The sequence below is a fragment of the Oncorhynchus masou genome, chromosome 32 (assembly GCF_036934945.1).
Source record: "Oncorhynchus masou masou isolate Uvic2021 chromosome 32, UVic_Omas_1.1, whole genome shotgun sequence".
Classification (NCBI taxonomy): domain Eukaryota; kingdom Metazoa; phylum Chordata; class Actinopteri; order Salmoniformes; family Salmonidae; genus Oncorhynchus; species Oncorhynchus masou.
Genome location: NC_088243.1, coordinates 21,261,137 through 21,281,144, shown reverse-complemented (window position 1 = coordinate 21,281,144; position 20,008 = coordinate 21,261,137). Strand labels below are relative to the sequence as shown.

The window sequence follows — 20,008 nt, the reverse complement described above, 5'->3', positions numbered from 1 at the left end:
TTGTCCGGTGGCGATTTTATATATTGTTCAGCAGTCTTATAGATTGGGGGTAGAAGCTGTCAATGAGCCTTTTGGTCCTAGACTTGGCACTGCTGTACCGCTTGCCGTGCGGTAGCAGAGAAAACAGTCTATACTGGACCCTGTCTTGACGCTTTGCTTGTTTACTTGTTTGATAGTTCGTCTTAGGGCATGGCTGGATGTCTTATAATCGTCCTGATTAGTCTCCTGCTCCTTGAAAGTGGCAGCTCTAGCCTTTAGCTCAATGCGCATGTTGCCTGTAATCCATGACTTCTGGTTGGGATATGTACATACAGTCACTGTGGGGATGACATCGTCAATGCACTTATTGATAAAGCCGATGACTGAGGTGGCTTACTCCACCTTCATCATTGGATGAATCCCAGAACATATTCCAGTCTGTGCTAGCAAAACAGTCCTGTAGTGTAGCATCCGCATCATCTGACCACCTCTGTATTGAGCGAGTCACTGGTACTTCCTGCTTTGGTATTAGCTTGTAATCAGGAATCAGGAGGGTAGAATTATGGTCAGATTTACCAAATGGGGGACGTGGGAGAGCTTTGTCTGCATCTCTGTGTGTGGAGTAAAGGTGGTCAAGGATTTTTTTTCTCTGGTTAGACATCCTGGTAGAATTTTGGTAAAACTAATTTGTTTGCCTGCGTTAAAGTCCACAGCCACTAGGAGTGCCGCTTCTGGGTGAGCATTTTCCTCTTTGCTTATGGCCTTAGAGTTGGTTGAGAGCGGTCTCTGTGCCAGCTTCCTTCTGTGGTGGGAAATAGACGTCTACAAATAATATAGATGAGAACTCTCTTGGTAGACAGTGTGGTCTACATTTTATCATAAGGTAGTCTACCTCAAGCGAGCAATACCTCGAGACTTCTTTAATATTAGATATCACGCACCAGCTGTTATTGACAAATAGACACACACCCTGTTGGGGTTTGTTTCCTTGTTCCTTGTCAATCATTGGCTCATTGGTGAAATTAGCAATATGATAATATCTTTAATTAAATATTTCAAAAACCTTTATTAATGCAATTGCAGACAAAAGTTGACAACAGGAACATAACGCATGCTTCCGAGTAAGCTCTGCTTCAAAGAAAAAGTCTGAGGTTATTTATTAAACCGAAGTTCAGCCCTGGTGATGTCACTGCCTACGCCATTATCTTTTACTCATGAGACCAAAACCATGCCTACTCTACACTAAAACTCTTGTTTATATAGCTATCTAAAAGCTTAGCAGTAAACGTCCATGTCACACCCTGACCATAGTTTGCTTTGTATGTTTCTATGTTTTGTTTGGTCAGGGTGTGATCTGAGTGGGCATTCTATGTTACATGTCTAGTTTGTCTATTTCTATGTTTGGCCTGATATGGTTCTCAATCAGAGGCAGGTGTTAGTCATTGTCTCTGATTGGGAACCATATTTAGGTAGCCTGTTTGGTGTTGGGTTTTGTGGGTGATTGTTCCTGTCTCTGTGTTTGCACCAGATAGGGCTGTTTAGGTTTTCGCATGTTTATTGTTTTTGTTAGTCTATTCATGTGCAGTTTTTCTTTATTAAAGAACCATAAATAGAAACCACTCTGCATTTTGGTCCGCCTCTCCTTCAACTCAAGAGAACTGTTACAGAATCACCCACCACAACAGGACCAAGCGGCGTGGTAACGGGCAACAGCAACAGCTTCGCAAAGAGGAATGGACATGGGACGATGTATTGGATGGCAAGGGTTGCTACACAATCGAGGAGATGCATTTTGGTCCGCCTCTCCTTCAACTCAAGAGAACCGTTACAGTCCAAGTTGATTTATAGTGGAATGTCTGACTAATCTCTTATCTCTTACACTCACCTGCAGAGTTCTGTCTTCACAGTCACATATTTCTCAGTGGGGTCTCTTTTTTTTAGAGCAAAGAGACCAGAAAACAACTGTGGAACAATACTAAACCTCTATAATGAATATATATTGTGAATCTGCAGTCTAGGACCCTATAAATGTAAGGAGGGCAGGGTCTTATAACCCCTCCCCTCTATTAATACAACATAAGCATAATCAATTATTATAATACATCAAACATTTGGTACAGCCCCTATCATGACCCCTAAGTGAACTCCTTTCAACCCCCACCCCTCGTCTTACCAGAGGTAGTGTCTCTGTTCTGCCGGTGTATGGAAAATCCCGCTAGCTCTATATTATTTTCGAACATAAGAGACGGTAGCAGCAACATTATGTACATAATATGTTTTAAAAAATGAGTTATACACAAAACACAAAACTAACAAAATAGCCGTTGGGAGAATGTAAAATGTGAGCCATTCTTCGACACCATCTTTCAACTGTAACGCCGTTCTTCTTTTGTTGAAAGAGAGTCGGACCGAAATGCAGCGTGTAGGTTACTCATGTTTATTAGAAAGACAAACGAACGAACTTTACACGAATAACTAATAAATACAAAAATAACAAACAGAACGTGAAACCAATTACAGCCTGACTGGTGCACACTACACAGAGACAGGAACAATCACCCACGAAATACAAAGCGAAAACCAGGCTACCTAAATACGGTTCCCAATCAGCAACAACGAGAATCACCTGACTCTGATTGAGAACCGCCTCAGGCAGCCAACCTATTAAACACACACACCCCTAAATCAGCTACAATCCCAACTACTACAAACCCCAATAATAAACTACAATACATAATAAACCCATGTCACACCCTGGTCTGACTAACTAATAAACTAAAACACAAAATACTAAGACCAAGGCATGACATCAACTAAGTTGGCCTTGCTTTAGTGTGTAGGGTGCTGTCCATTGTGCTGATACGGTCCAGCAGAGATGGACTACAGATTTCACACCAACCTGTCACTTCAAATGCACTTAATGGTCTCAGAGTCTCAGCATTTGAACTTTATGTTTATTGTGGTATAGCGTAATGTAAGCAGAATTCAATATATTTCCAATGCAAGAGACCCCAAAATTGTGGCCCCTCACAGATTTCAACTGCCGCCTTAGTCACTTTATCCTGGCGTCGAGTCTGGCTGCTTGGCTTAGTAAGTAATATCGACCAAATAAGCCATTTCTACCCTCTTTGCATCAATAATGAGACAAGTTCATTTAGAAAAAAATCATGGTGACAGCACTTCAAACAACGGCGCCAAGATTTTTGCACCCCTACTTTCAGACAAAGTCAGGCGCCCATGTCTGTGTGAGCGTGCTGGGTACGGCTGATCAGTGGTTGGGTGTCTCCCAGTAGCTCATTAGTAAGAGGAACAATGCTCCTGATGTTTTTTCACTGATGTGGAATATATGACTTCAGGGAGAAGAGGGGAAAAGTAGACGATCTGATTGGATGATTGTACCGGACTTCTGGTTCCTTTGTATGTTTCTCCCATCATTCCCCTTGGATCTCGTGTGTGTGTGTTTCAAGTTTTATTGTCATGTGCACAGTGAAATGCCTTTCTTACAAGCTCTTTCTCAACAATGCTGTAATCAATATCAGTGTTACAATTAAGTAGAACAAAAACTCACAAGAAATATAAATAAGTGTGTGCGTGTGCGCGTGTGCGTGTGTGTGTGTGTGTGTATGCGCAAGGGATACGCATGTATGCACACACACACACACACATTTTTGTTATTCTGTACTGACACGCATGAACATTCACTTGCTATTTATTCAACAGATACATCACAATAATGACCTGCGAAATATAAATGTATTCTGTCACCTATACATGTAGGATCTTAATTTGATCAACCCGTTGCAAGAGCACTTTCCTGCTATTCAGGACATTTTAAACTTGTAGTGCATTTGAGATTTAAAAAGGCTTCTGAAGATTGTAATTTACACTTTGACATTTCAGACTTGAAAAATGTATCAACCCCTACAAAAATGTCCATTAATTATAATCCACATAATAATTCACATTTCCTGTTGCTGCAGGATTCTTTTCCTGCTGTAGCAAACTGGCTCAAATTAAGATCCTACATCTGTACTCACGCAAGCTTACATTACATAGCTCCAGAACTACTAGAATACATTCTGTCTTGTCTATCCATAATTCAGTGCAGTATTATCTCCAATCAGAAGTCTCCTCGCCATGACTCTGTAATTAATTAAACTGTCTTCTTTTCTTTATCAGGAGAAGAATATTGCACTTGACCACATTATATGTGTTTAAAGCAATCGCTCAATCAATTGAGAGACAAAAATCGTATTAAGGGAAACAATGAACTGAATGAAGCACTTGTTTCTTCTGGCATGATGAAGGGATGACGAAAAGAAGAGCCAGTCAGTATAATACAGTTCTAGTCTCCCCCAGAAGGCAGTCTGTCTGTCCGTCTACCACAGCTGGGTGAATCAGACCCCGAGGACACACTGACTCTGAAGAACTACAGCTCCTCCTCTGAGTAGGTAGCATGAGCACAAGAGGTTAAAATGGAAGGCAAGAAAAATAAGAACGTTTAAAGCATTCAAATAATTGATCAGAACTTTTTTAGCCACCTCCCAGGTGGCTAAACTAAACTGGTTGTGGTGCAATGCATGCTGGGATTGGCTGGCTAAACCTGCAGGTCAGAAATGGATTGAGGTTTTTTTGAAGGTTGAATGAGAAATATGCAAATCTGTAGTGTTGAGAGGTGGGTGGAAGGGGTTCTGACTGCATGGCGACAGTAATCTCTCTACTCCACATGCAAATAAAGCAGCAGTAAAAGACTTCACCACTGCGTCAGGCTTGTCAGTTAAATCTCTCACACTCCTCACAGTGTTTGCCGTAGGCCTCTATTTGTTTGAAGGATTACTCAGACTCAAGGCAGTGACACCACTAGAAGCTAACTAATTTCCTTCCTTAGCTCTAACTCTCTGCCCTGCCAGTCAGTCAACACAGTGTGATGCTTGGCGCTAAACTCTGCTTTGTCAAGATCAACATAAGTAGGTAACGATATAAAATATGGGCTCCCGAGTGGTCCAGCAGTCTAAGGCACTGCATCTCAGTGCAAGAGGCATCACTACAGTCCCTGATTTGAATCCCGGCTGTATCCTATCCGGCCATGATTGGGAGTCCCATTGGGCAGAGCATAATTGGCCCAGCATCGTCCAGGTTTGGCCAGAGCAGGCCGTCATTGTAAATAAAAATTTGTTCTTAACTGACTTGCTTAGTTAAATAAAGATTACATTTAAAACATTTTTTACAATTTTTAAAATACCTCTGTAACTGCTAGATATTGCATGTATTGTAGCCAGCAGCATTAATGACCCAACAACACTTGAGGCTGTGCTTCCCCATCCCATCCCAATCCCTTGCATCCTAGCCTTCTTTTCCCCATGTAGATAGAGGCTTTAGTCTCTTATCCCCAGCCAGTTTGCTATTAGGAACTGCAGTATCCCTTCAGGCATGCAGCCAGAGAAATACCCCACTGTGTGTGGACTATCTGTTTGATACCCTTGACATGAGCAAGGGCTCTGTGAAACATCCAGAAAATATTTTCCTGTCGCTCAAGGAAAAACAGATTGTTAGTGAGCACCCATGGTCTGTAAAGCTCTTGTGTTTGGTTTGATTGACGAATGTAAAGCTGGCATTTTATCTCCAGTGGGATTGAAGTGTTCTGTGTCTATGTGGATGAATGGAAACAGGTACGGTATGTGTGTATATGAGGGAGGGGTGCGGTTTAATAATTGTTTTACGTTTATAAAAATAATGATGCGTCTAGGAAAGGATTTCTGGCTGCACTTCAGCCAACAGCTCTGTGAGTCTAATGTGGCTATGTCTTTATCATTTGTATTGTATCTTACTAATGTAAACCAGTAAGACACAACTGAGAAGGATGGAATTACATTTAGTCAGAATAGCTCGCAGTTTGTCAGTGCTGCCAAGCTGTACAGACGTCAAGAACACAATATTTTTATATTTTCCTTTCTCGAACACCTACTCTCCTACTTTTTTCCTCTTGCGCTCTCTCTCATTCTCTCTCTTCCTTTCTATCTCTCTCGTTCTTTGTCATGTGCCATTTTCATCTGGTAAAATAGATGAGGACATGCAGAAGAAATCACCTTGGCTTTTGTAATGTGTGGCTCTCGGGTTCACCTAACACAAAAGGACTGGATTGCCAGCTGTCTATTTTGATAATTACATTCTGGCCTTGACACGTGACCTTGCAACTCCTCACGAAAATTATAAATCACGATTGGTTATTCAACAGCCTAAGAACACAGGGATGAAATAGTCATTGATATTGAGGAAAAAACAGGCCTAACACACATCATTACCACAGTGGAATCCAAATAAATGATTGAGGTGGAGACAGAGATGGAAGCAAGAATGGACAAAGAGACGACAATGAAGACTACAATAACTGATTTGAAATCAAAACCTGTGGACAGTTTATAGCAATGTACATGTCTAACACAGTGTTTGTGTTACCGTTGGAGGTCTTAATACTGAGATGTTCAAGCTCTCTGGTATTATATTAAAAAATATATAATGCTGGATGAAGGTTGAATGCCAGGGATCGTCTCACTATTGACTATTACCATGAAATGCTGACTGTAAGTCATACTGGATAAGAGTGTCTTCTAAATTTCAAAAATGGATATATAAAATGCAAGTCAGTACAACGATTCTCCTTTTAACAACCACCTTTTCATTTCACCACTTCTCATTCCAACGACCACCATTCTGAACTAACCAAATGAATACATCCCCATGTACTGTCTTTGTTCAGTATCAACAGCCTACAGACTTCCAACCAATCATTTTCTCTCTTCATATTTGGATATTAATGGGTTCAGCAGGTTGTGTTCTGACTGAGCCCCCTGTTCCCAATGTACAGCTGGAATTAGACTATTAGAGCCTCCTGCTTTCCACAAGGTAACGCTTCAACTGTAATGAATCCAGTAATTAAAGCAGCACTGCAGCCCCAATCCCCTGAACATGATGATGCCACGTACAATACAGGAAAACAGTGCTACTACTCACAAGGATGATCCATACAGCTCATACAGGATGATCCATACAGCTCACACAGGATGATCCATACAGCTCACACAGGATGATCCATACAGCTCATACAGGATGATCCATACAGCTCATACAGGATGATCCATACAGCTCATACAGGATGATCCATACAGCTCACACAGGATGATCCATACAGCTCACACAGGATGATCCATACAGCTCATACAGGATGATCCATACAGCTCACACAGGATGATCCATACAGCTCACACAGGATGATCCATACAGCTCATACAGGATGATCCATACAGCTCATACAGGATGATCCATACAGCTCATACAGGATGATCCATACAGCTCATACAGGATGATCCATACAGCTCATAAAGGATGATCCATACAGCTCATACAGGATGATCCATACAGCTCATACAGGATGATCCATACAGCTCATACAGGATGATCCATACAGCTCATACAGGATGATCCATACAGCTCATACAGGTTGATCCATACAGCTCATACAGGATGATCCATGTGGCTCAGAAAGGCAGAGCCAAGGTCATGGGTTCAAATACCGCAGGGATCACATACACATATTAAAAATGGACCAGGGGAGGGTCATAGGAATGGCAATATAGGGGGTAATAGAGGGAGAAATTCCTATTGACTGAGAAGATGCAATGGATTTATGGTTGCACAGAGGTGTTCAGGCCAAAGCTGTGGCCATTTCCAAAGTTCACTGTTCTCTCCCTTGTCATAGCTCTATCAGATTGCCCTCCGTTCTCTGGTCATCCTTCCTGGCTGACTGATCCAATTCCCTCTCATCACAACCCCTCCCAGGGTACAGGGATCTACTGATGCATGGGTGAGGAGGGAAAAGCACCGCAGGACAGGACAGGTGGCACAGTCAGCTTCTTGGCACCACTGACCGGATACTGCCAGCATTACCCATCTGCCCTTGCAGAAAAACCACATACATTTCATATATGACCACAAACATTTTTTTTATGTGATCTAATGTGAAGTTAATGTGATAACATTAAACCATATATGTCAAATCATGTGATTTTCTGTAGGGGTAATCCCAGAGGAAGAGAGAGCTCAGGAGGTGCTCTACCCTTCACTCTGTAAAGTTTAATGCACTTCAATGACTGTCAGACATACTAGACAGATGGCACTTTATTCTACCAAAATGACCAGGTATTTATGAAGAAATTACTCTAAAATGTTAATGTGGTAATAACTTTAAGTTTTCAAACTTACATGGCAAGAGTTGAAACAATATATGCCTATTAATACATGGACTGATATTTATATTAGCTCTATACCAAACTTAGATTGACAGTTAAGATCCTCCAGGCCTAATTTTAAAATGTTTCCAGTTTATAATCTTAAAGAAGCTGTAGCTTCTTTCCCAATGCCCTGTTAGTTTCCCTTTAATGAAGATGAAGTTGAAGATGAAGATGCACCAAGTGAAATAACATGCAACAAATTAGGCTGACGATGTCATTGATGAATATGAGGCGATGGATCTACCAAAGCAATGACTTCCCATCCCACATAGAATTAGCCAAGAAAATGTATGTATCATGACACAAGGCGAGACCCAGATGCAGACACAGGAGGCAGATGGTTGGAGTCTTACAATATTTATTAAGCCAATAGGGTAAGGCAAGAGAATGACCGTGGACAGGTAAAAAGGTCCAAACCAGTTCAGAGTCCAAAAGGTACCAAAGGGCAGGCAGAGTTCAAAACCGGGAAGCCTAACAAAAATAGAATAGCAAAAGGAGACCGGTTAAACCACACTTGTTGACTTGACTAACATACAAGACTAACTGGCGCAGAGACAGGAAACACAGGTATAAATACACTGGGGAAAATAAGCGACACCTGGAGGGGGTGGAGGCAATCACAGGAACAGGTGAAACAGATCAGGGTGTGACAGTATGTCAACCAATCAGCTGTTAAATAGGGTGAGAGGGAGGTAGTCCAACAAAATGGAAGTTTAGAGATATTGTTCTGACACTCTTTTCAGCTCTACCTCTGGATGTATAGTACAAACTGTAAATTAACTAAGTAATTGCACTGATTGTTTTTTTTATGTGTAAAGTTTTATACAGGGCAGCTGAAAAAGGTGTTGATTATATTTGTGTGTCACGCTTGCTCCCGCTCTCCCTCTCTGGTGCTTGAGGGCGCCAGGCTGCCCTTCATTACGCACACCTGTTATTACGCACAGCAGCGCTCATTGGACTCACCTGGACTCCTTCCCTTTGTTGATTGCCCCGTCTATAACTCTCTGCTCCGCCATTTGTTCCCTGTGTCAGCATTAATGTTGTTATGTGTTCACGGCCAGACGCTGTCCTGTTCCACGTCTCGCGCCATTAAAAGTTCACTCCCTGTACCTGCTTCTCGTCTCTACCAGCGTCGACCCTTACACTGGCAGATTTACAAAGCTGTTACTGACTTTTACAGTGGGTTTTTTCATAAGTATTTTTTATTCTGCCTCTGTGGATTTTCATTAAGGAAAACCATGTTGAAAAGCATTACAATATAACCTCAAGGTTATGTTTTCAGTGTACATGGTTTTAGAGTGGCCTGTTCAGCTGGAAATATTGCATGTTTATCTTTGGGGAAATGAATGATAAATACTGAGCATCCATGATCAACTATTTAACCCTTCTCTAATAAAGTCAATATGAAAAACAATATGCTGTGTGCATTTCCAGTATACATTTCAAACCATGTTCTACAAATAGCCAATCTTACTGTACTATCGTACAGCATATAAGGACTTGATGAAGGAGAGTGGCTCCATTTCCCCTGACTGCCAGGTTAGCCGTATTACGCATAACCCTTCGCTTTGATGACTCTAATAACCTGATAGAGCCCAGCTTCCTCACATCAAAGATAGATCTCAGCTAGTTCAGCTGTCATTGGCAACGGAAGTTCAACTACACGAATCTCTCCAGCTCCTGACAGTACATGGTGGATGTCCAACGACAGACACAGCGAGCAAGACATAGAGATGGAAAGAAGAAAAACACCTAGAATTCAATGGTGTTGCCCATGCTAAAGCAAGCTTGGTGGCAAGTGCGTCCTCCATACATCTCTACAGAGTGAGAGTAACTAGATTCATGTGAATAATTGAGTTGATGGGGATATCCAAATGGTTATTAACCTGTCTGAGGTGCACTAGTTTTTAATAGGACAAGTCAGGCCCACTCTGCCCTTCTATTTGAGGGGTTGAGGCATGGGATCCTCAGTAATTGCAGAGTAAGGTGACAGAGGTGAAGAGCCTCATACATCTTACATGATCTCTCCAGGTTTCTCCCCCAAAGTCTGGTTTAGAATGGAAGTCCTGTTGTCTAGGGTCCTAGGTTGTTGATTCACTGCTTTAATTAATAGAATCTTAGATACATAATGATGGACTGGAGACCAACTCTAAAATGTTGGGAAAGCTGCTACACACCTGCTACAGTACCTGTATATACTATCTAGTTACTTAATTGATGATGCATATATTAAATATACCCATGTGAATGCACAATCATAATATCCAAAGAAGAGTATGTAGGTGCATGTAAACCTAAGCGTAATTCCAGTGCCAGCCAACTACGTGAACTCCGCTCATTCCCATTCTTGGCACGCTCAATAAATAAGTGAAACCTTGAAAAAATAAACCCTTTTCAATGCAGAGAAAGACTCTATTCTGAAAGGAACACCACCGTCCAAGTAGTCTGCATTTTTAGAGGCTGACTTGGCAAAGGCTAGTGAAATACCCAAATCTGCAGGTGATGGAGATGGGGCTGAGGTTGGGAAGGTATACTGTGTCAAAAGTGCTAATGCCTTATCTTCTGCCCTCCGGTCCCTGCTGGCATCAGGACCACCAGACACAAAAGGGCTGTCAGAGAAACAAAAACGATCCTCTGACAGTCATGAAAAGGCTATTTTCTTTAAATGCTATAAAACTGTGAGCATGCGTGCCCTATCAGATGCACCAATCAAACTATTTTAATGTTACTGGGAGATACTGTGATACTGTGTTGGTTGCAATGCCAATTGTAATTTTTCTGTCAGCGAAGACTATGCAAACTTTACAACATAGCTAATTGTGATATCACAGGTCTTGCCAAGGCTTGCTAAACCCTCTCCGAGTCAGAGGATAAAAGCATATGGGAGCTGTTAGGTATTTCCAGGTATCTTTGTTATCGTCATGTGCAGTTATGGGGTAAGTGTTCAGGGAACTGTCTGACCTTCAGAATGTTGTCTGGCCTTGGAATGCTGTGATAGAGAATGGAAAAATACCACTGAGCAGTCCTAGCAACGTCATGTGTATAGATGGGCATATTCTTCATATTTTTACAGTAACACATCCCCATCTACTGGAGAAATTATTTAGCACAACATGTTAGTTCCTCACATCTAATCTGTGTATGACGCTGGAGTGAGATGTACAAACCAAACCAGGACTTTTATAGAATTATCTCCCCTGTTGCCGACCTCAATTCTCAGATGATTACATTGTTTAAAAGAAGCTCTCTCCCCTACATATTTTCTCATCCCTCTGTACTTTGCTCCAAGCTGCAGGACAAGACAGCAGAAGAACTGGTGTGAAAATGTTTCCAGTTAATTAGTTACTTCCTAATGAGAATATGACAAAGTGCATCTGTCCTGTACATGGTATTTTATAATGTATGGTTGGATAACATAGATCAACATCCATACGTCCTCATAAAAGAAAAAGAGTGGGTTGGACAGCAGTTAAATGACTCCCAAGAAGCTTATCTATCTTTCACAGAAGTTTTCATTTTAAATGTCCCTCGGATGAATAGGCTTACAGTGGTTTAATGTTGGGAAATGTCTGCAGCAAACGCAGACCTCACTGAACAAACAAGGCATTTCCATATTTCATCAGTTTGGAGGTGTACCTACTTACCGTATCGTAGAGCATTATTAGGTTTTATGTCCCTTAAGGCTTTTGAAAAGATAAATGTGATGCTGCCGTGTCTCACTGACAGTCTCTCATTATGAAATGCTAATGCTTTCAACAAATCTCCCAGTTTCACAAGGTGGAGAGGCACTTGTATTGAGAGGTAAAAAAATAAGTACATGTGCCATGAGCATAGAGATACCCTTCATATTTGAATGAACTTGCACTTGCAGACTACAGGACTGACACTGACTGGGCTATAACCCACATATTTAAAGCTGGTATCTGCATAAGGTGAACCAGTACCACTGGCCCAGGCGTATCTATTGTTTTTGACACGGGGTAGGAGCATCATAGTTTATACTCTACTGTTCCAATGAAACGTGTCTAGAACATCAACATCTTATATTCTGAGAACCATGTTCTGTGTATGTTTGGTGTGACGTTGATGAAATATTCGCCTAACCATCAGAAAACTGGACACATGAATGTTCTTGCAACGTTCCCTTGACGTTTTATATAGAACATTAATATCTTAGGCTATATTCTGAGAACATGGAAACCATGTTCTATGTATGTTTGGTGTGACATTGATAGAATATTCTCCTAACCCTCAGAAAACTGGACACGTGAATGTTCTTTCAATGAAACGTGTCAATTCTGAGAACATGGTGAGTTCTGTTTGACATTAAAGGAATGTTATTTAATTCCAAAGTATTCTGAATAGGTTCTTAGAAGGTTTTGGCTAACATACATACATAGAATGTTTCCGTAACTAACGGAAAACTGGACACAGACATCAGGGGACCATTACGGGTAACATTACACAAACTGGCTGGCTAGATAATGTACTGTGAAGATAATCTTCAAATGCATCTTATCACAGCACACTGGCTGACCAAGGTTGAGTAACACCCTGACCAAAATGACTGACCTTTTATTCTGTCAGACCTTTCATGTCCTTTCTAAAATTCCTTATCCTATGATAGGCTTCATGAGCTGATTGAATGTAGCACCTAAACAGTTGTACATACCTTGTTGGATGTGTTGGAATTGGTGTAAAATGTAAATGAATCTCCATGAAGAACAACTTATTGATAGCTTCATATATCCTGTTTATAGTGCCTTCACCAATGATTTGGTTCCCACAGAACAGCCACAACAGTGTTTTCATCTGCGTTTTTCTTCATTTTGAAACGCTTCACTTGCCGTACTGTGACGTTTTACGTGAGCGACGCTGATAGACTGTCTAATAGCAAGCAGCTATGGTAAGTGAGGCAGCAGTTTATCCAAATCAATATTTCTATAATTTTAAAGGATTTAATGACTATTTAACCTTAATTGATGATTATATTACGGACTGTCGTATTTTGTTGAACGTGTTTACTGCATTTCAACTACAATCTGCCATTTGTAGCCAGTGGAAAGCTGTTAGCTAGCGTGTTAGCACTGCTAACTAGCTTGATGTCTAGTAAATTGTTATTGTTTTGGACTCCAATCAAGTTACTGTTACCAAATGCCTTTAAGTGTATCATCACTGTCTGTCCGACGTGATTTATTTGACAGGGTCAAAGTCAGAGTGGAGGACATGGACCCGGAGGAGGAAAGAAAGACGACAAGGTAAACAATCTATACTAGCTACTCTGTCTCAAGTATCGTAGCTAATGTTGCTAGTTAATAATACTAACCTTCTGAAAACTTGAATATTCATCTTACCAGTTTGGTACACACCGACCCTTCCTGTTGGGATAGGTGATCACACTGTTCTGGAACTTGTTCTGCACTTTCCAGGATAAGAAAAAGAAATATGAACCACCTATCCCCACCAGGGTTGGGAAGAGGAAGAAGAAGAGCAAGGGACCTGATGCTGCCAGCAAGCTACCTCTGGGTAAGTTTAGTTGGCTACTATTAACCTTAGACTTTTCACTATGTCATGGCAGAGTTCCTTTCTATCTACTGAGGTTGAATTGTAAACCATGACAGAAAGTTGGTTACAATTTTACAACTGCTGTTTTTCCTGGACAGTTACCCATTGCATAGAACGGACTGCTCTAACTCTCTCTATCTTTCTCTCTCAGTAACTCCCCACACACACTGCAGGCTGAAACTGCTGAAGCAGGAGAGGATCAAAGACTACTTGCTGATGGAGGAGGAGTTTATCAGGAACCAGGAACAGATGAAACCCCTGGAGGAGAAACAGGAGGTACTCATCACCTGACAGAAAATAAAATACATTCAAATGCCTAGATATTTATTGTTTCACGAAGGACACTTCATGTGCAGGCAGCGTAAGTCCTGTGTGGCACAGTCGGTAGAGCTTGGCACTTGCAACGCCAGGGTTGTGGGTTCGATTCCCAGTACTGAAAAAAGTATGACTGCTGTAAGTCACTCTGGATAAGAGCGTCTGCTAAATGACTCAAATGTAAATGTACGGAAACATAAAAATAAACACAGGACAATAGGCTATATGAACAGTTTGTATCCTATCAGTAAAATATAATATATCAGTCGATATCTTTGCATCACTTAGCACTATAAAACCTGCACCTTTTCATCTAAATATTAATTAATTCACCCATCCGCTCTGCCTTCTGTTGTCCTGCAGGAGGAGAGGTCTAAGGTAGATGATCTGAGAGGGACTCCGATGTCAGTGGGGAACCTGGAGGAGATCATTGATGACAACCACGCCATCGTTTCCACGTCTGTGGGCTCTGAGCACTATGTCAGCATCCTCTCCTTCGTAGACAAAGATCTGCTGGAGCCGGGCTGTTCCGTCCTTCTCAACCACAAAGTACTGACTGAGTCTGCCATTAAGGGGATTGAATCCTCAGTTCATTGACCGATCGTGTTTCAGTCAAGTGAATTTGCTGTGTTTAGTTGTTGCCTTACTGTCATTAGCATGAATTGAAGAGCTCATCTTTACTGTGCAATGCCATTGAGGGACGTGCATGCCTGGTTTGGTTCTAAAATCTCCAAAAGTCCCCACAAGGAAAATTCTCCCTCTTGGGGACATTTCCCACATCCCCATGAGGACAAAGGCTATTTTAGGCATATGGGTTATGGTTACAATTATGGTTAGGTTAGGGAAAATATGATTTTTAATGGGAAGACATTTTAGGTCCACACAAGGATAGAAGAACGTAACGGGCGTGTGTTCACAGGTCCATGCCGTCATTGGGGTCCTGATGGATGACACCGATCCTCTGGTGACCGTGATGAAGGTGGAGAAGGCTCCACAGGAAACATATGCTGACATTGGTGGACTGGACCAGCAGATCCAGGAAATTAAGGTGACATTTTCAGACATAGAGATCGTAGAGAAGTAGAATATACGGCAAACTTTATTGTTAATGCTATACTTAAGCACATCGTTTTATTGCGTGAGACTCCCAAAATCTTTCCAAACTAACTGTTCTGTATGCACAATGTTAATGTAAATGGATACAGCTGGGTCAGTGGAGGCTGGTGTCACTGATTGAGAGAGATTTTGCTAGCTGCTCCTGTAGACTTCCAGTTATAGCACTAATGCTAGTCAATTGACAAAATCTCAAACTATCCCTTTAAATCGGAAGACTGGAATGGCTGGATTGGAACGATATCCAACACATGGTAATCATTTCTACTGATTGACAACTGTACTTGTGGTTCCCTATGTTCCTCTCAGGAGTCTGTGGAGCTCCCTCTGACCCATCCAGAGTACTATGAAGAGATGGGCATCAAGCCTCCTAAAGGAGTCATTCTGTATGGAGCACCAGGGACAGGTAAGACAACTGAAACAATGATGGACAAATGTAAAGACAGAACAGAATTTGGATATCTTTATTTTCTCTGGTAATACTCAAAGGGGTGGTTTCCCATGCACAGATTAAGCTTAATCCTGGACTGAAAAGCATTTTCAATGGAGATTTTCCATTGAGCTTGCTTTGTAGTCCAAAACGAATTAGAGAAACCGCCTCTGAAGGTGTCATAGATTGACACTGTTCCTATGGTGTGATAGGGAAGACCCTATTGGCGAAAGCAGTGGCCAACCAGACTTCAGCGACTTTCCTGCGTGTGGTGGGCTCTGAGTTGATTCAGAAGTACCTAGGGGATGGGCCCAAGCTGGTCCGAGAGCTGTTTAGGGTGGCTGAGGAACATGCACCCTCCATCGTCTTCATCGACGAGATCGACGCTATCGGGACTAAGAGGCAAGGCTAGTTGTTCTTTAGTCAGGCCGTGGTCATTGAGGTGTGCAGAGTGTGTGTAATTTGTTGATGAGGAGTAAATTAGTTATAGTGAAAAAAATACAGTAGGCTCATTTCATGCAAATAACATCTATAGACTACTTTGCTACATTATTGCACATAGGGAGAAAGTGCAAACAAGTACACACTAACCCACTTTCCAACCGCCATGCCATCCCCCCCAATACAACAGTTGTCAGTCAGTGTTTTACATTATCTTGAGGTTATTGCTGCGTTTAGACAGGCAGCCCAATTCTGATATTTTTTTTTCACTAAAAGATCTGATGTGATTGGTCAAAAGACCAGTTTAGTGGAAAATATCAGAATTTGACTTCCTGTCTAAACGCAACCTATGTCAAAATAAGAAAACAATGCACAAACTCATTAGTGTCCGCCTTGATATTGGCAGGTTGGGGGTTCAATCCCCGGTCGAGTCATACCAAAGACTCCAATGCCTCTCTGTATGGCACTCAGCATTGTTGGATTGGGGGGTAAGGGTCCTGTCCAGGGGGTGTACTGGTAGGCTGAAATCACGTTGCCTGTCTCCTAATGGCACTTCTGGCTTGGACAAGGCTTACTAGCTTCACTATTGGCAGTACAGTGAACACTGTGATTACAGTATGTTTTGTATACTTCGATGAACTTCCATGTATAGGAGGACATCTCTACAATAGTATGGTGTGTCTCAGTGGTTGAGGATGTGCTGAGTGCCGTGTCCTCTGCAGATATGACTCTAACTCAGGAGGGGAGCGGGAGATCCAAAGGACTTTGCTGGAGCTTCTCAACCAGCTGGATGGCTTTGACTCCAGAGGAGATGTTAAGGTCATTATGGCCACCAACAGGATAGAGACCCTGGACCCTGCACTCATCAGACCAGGTACACAATAACATGATCATATGGCTATGAATCTTCAAAAGCAAATACAATACTGGCTATGCCCACCTAAATGAAGTAATGATTGGAGAGATCTTATGTGATTGCCCCGTGTAGCAGCTCCTCTGATTTGATATATCTTTGTGTGTGTGCCCCCACTCATCAGGCCGTATTGACCGAAAGATAGAGTTCCCCTTGCCGGATGAGAAGACCAAGCGAAGGATCTTCCAGATCCACACCAGCAGGATGACTGTGGCAGACGATGTGATCCTGGACGACCTGATCCTAGCCAAGGATGACCTCTCCGGAGCTGACATCAAGGTGCAATACTGACGTTACAGCAACCAGCTGGGGCATAGTAATTAGACTAATTGTAAAAATGCAGCCTACTGTATATACCTCTTTCTGGAAATTTTAAGATGATACACAACGCAGAGGACAGTAGGGAATTAATGATCAATGGAAATAGTTGTTTTTCAGTTCAGAGAATCACTGAGGACAGGGAAGAATGAACATCTACCATCTACTTCTCAGCATAACTATGATTTGTTCTCTTTGAATAAACCTATCTTTATTTTACTTTCACCTTCTGGTTTTTCTGTCATCCTGTGGCACCTCAATGCATTTTCACTGTTAGTGTTTGTAACTTTGTCTCTCTCTCTCTCAGGCCATTTGTACAGAGGCAGGGCTGATGGCTCTGAGAGAGCGCAGGATGAAGGTGACTAATGAGGACTTTAAGAAGTCAAAGGAGAACGTGCTGTACAAGAAACAGGAAGGGACACCAGAGGGCTTGTACCTCTAAACATGGACAGAACTCACCTCGGCAACATTCTAGTCTTTCACTTACTGCTTCGAAACTGTTATTATCGCCTAGTAAAACTTTTCCTTTTGTGTTCATTGTATCGTTGGGTCTAGATGTAGTCAGCTGTTTGGTAGTCAATTCTGCAGCTATTAAATAAAAGTTGGATTTCTGAACAAATGAACAAACTGTATTCTGGTCTGTTACCATAATCTAAGTATTACCTCTTGAAGTACAATAATAATAAATACACCATTTGGGAAACTGTTCTGTAGTTCAGATTTTTATTTGAAGTAAAGTATATATTGATATTTTTATTAACCATGGTAAATTCTTGTTTTAGTATTTGATTGAAAGAACAAGTTAGAATTCATGTTATTCATGTTCATGAATTAATGTTAGAATATTTCCATAATGTGCAGCTGACAGCTGTTGTTTCAATCAGGGAGGAAGGAGATAAGTGGATAACAACTTTGCATGTAAATAAACTGAGCGATAACTAATAAACACTTAGACAATTAACAAAACTACTACAACCAACAAAACTATTAAAGTACAAAGTGTGTCATGGTAGCTTCTTGCTGTTCCAGGTGGTTGTCCTGCCCTTGAACCTGCATTTAAAAAATGAGAGTACCATAGAGGACATTATAAGAGGTCAGATTTACTGTATCAGTCATTATTTCTTCCCACCAACTGCCTCAATGACTTCAAACTGGAATCTCCTTTTCTCCAGCTGAGCTTTCTTTCATACCACCACCTAGCAATAGTGATGGACCAAGAGATAGGGGAAAGTTATATTGTACTGAATCTAGTGTAAAAGGAGTTTTGCTTTCATGCATTTAGACACACAGAATCACCAATAATAATGGCCAGAGGATGAGGGCAACAAAGCCTGGATTGATGGTCTTCATATCCATGTGTGGGTGCTCATAGTGAAAGAATAGTACCTAAGGGGTCACTCGCCACCTCTAGTCTACGACCATCCATCTCGAGCCCAAATGTTTTGCTTTTCAAATAGGCGGGATGGCAACATGGTTACATTTCACAGCGTAGTTAAAGGAAAATATCACCAGTTTGACCAGACCCATGTACGAAAAAACATTACGTTGGAGTATTTCTTAAAATATGAAGCCCTTGAATAAAATGCTACAAAGAGATATTCAATGACTTTACAATCAAACAGAAAACCTTTTCAAATGTTCTGAAAGCAACAATTACAACAAATAACAATTACAATAAAATGTCTCACATCTCTCTCAATTTAGTAGGCCACAGTTGCTATGTTCAACAGCTCTTTGTCTGTCCTGTTATCAGTCAGGCGGATGGACACTTCCTGGTACAGCTCCTTCACTTGAGGGGGCTGACTGGCACACATTCATAAATACATCTCTCTCTCACACACACACAATCCCAAACAATAATGTATTGGAAAACGTGCCTGCTTATGCACACATACACTACCGGTCAAAATATTTAGAACACCTACTCGTTCAAGGGTTTTTCTTTATTTGTACTATTTTCTACAGTGTAGAATAATAGTGAAGACATCTGAACTATAAAATAACAGATGGAATCATGTACAGTTGAAGTCGGAAGTTTACATACACTTAGGTTGGAGCCAATAAAACTTGTTTTTCAACCACTCCACAAATTTCTTGTTAACAAACAATCATTTTGGCAAGTCGGTTAGGACATCTACTTTGTGCATGACACAAGTCATTTTAACAACAATTGTTTACAGACAGATTATTTCACGTATAATTCATTGTATCGATATTCCAGTGGGTCAGAAGTTTACATACACTAAGTTGACTGTGCCTTTAAATAGCTTAGAAAATTCCAGAAAATTATGTCATGGCTTTAGAAGCTTCTGATAGGCTAATTGACATCATTTGAGTCAATTGGAGGTGTACCTGTGGTTTTATTTCAAGGCCTACCTTCAAACTCAGTGCCTCTTTGCTTGACATCATGGGAAAATCAAAAGAAATAAGCCAAGACCTCAGAAAAAGGATAGAGGATAAATTCATTAGAGTTACCGGCCTCAGAAATTGCAGCCCAAAAAAATGCTTCACAGAGTTCAAGTAACAGACACATCTCAACATCAACTGTTCAGAGACTCTGTGAATCAGGCCTTCATGGTTGAATTGCTGCAAAGAAACCACTACTAAAGGACACCAATAATAAGAAGAGACTTGCTTGGGCCTAGA

General features: G+C 41.3%; 1 protein-coding gene across 1 annotated transcript; it reads left to right on the top strand.

The window, feature by feature from the left end:
* Window positions 1-13,102: 13,102 nt before the first annotated feature.
* LOC135525704 (26S proteasome regulatory subunit 4-like) lies at window positions 13,103-18,068 on the top strand. Its single transcript, XM_064953493.1, has 11 exons — window positions 13,103-13,173; window positions 13,472-13,525; window positions 13,697-13,793; window positions 13,984-14,108; window positions 14,511-14,696; window positions 15,067-15,195; window positions 15,570-15,666; window positions 15,903-16,092; window positions 16,854-17,005; window positions 17,169-17,323; window positions 17,670-18,068. The coding sequence occupies exons 1-11, from the start codon at window positions 13,171-13,173 to the stop codon at window positions 17,802-17,804; spliced, it is 1,323 nt and encodes a 440-aa protein (XP_064809565.1). The 5' UTR covers window positions 13,103-13,170; the 3' UTR covers window positions 17,805-18,068.
* The last annotated feature ends 1,940 nt before the right edge of the window (window positions 18,069-20,008 follow it).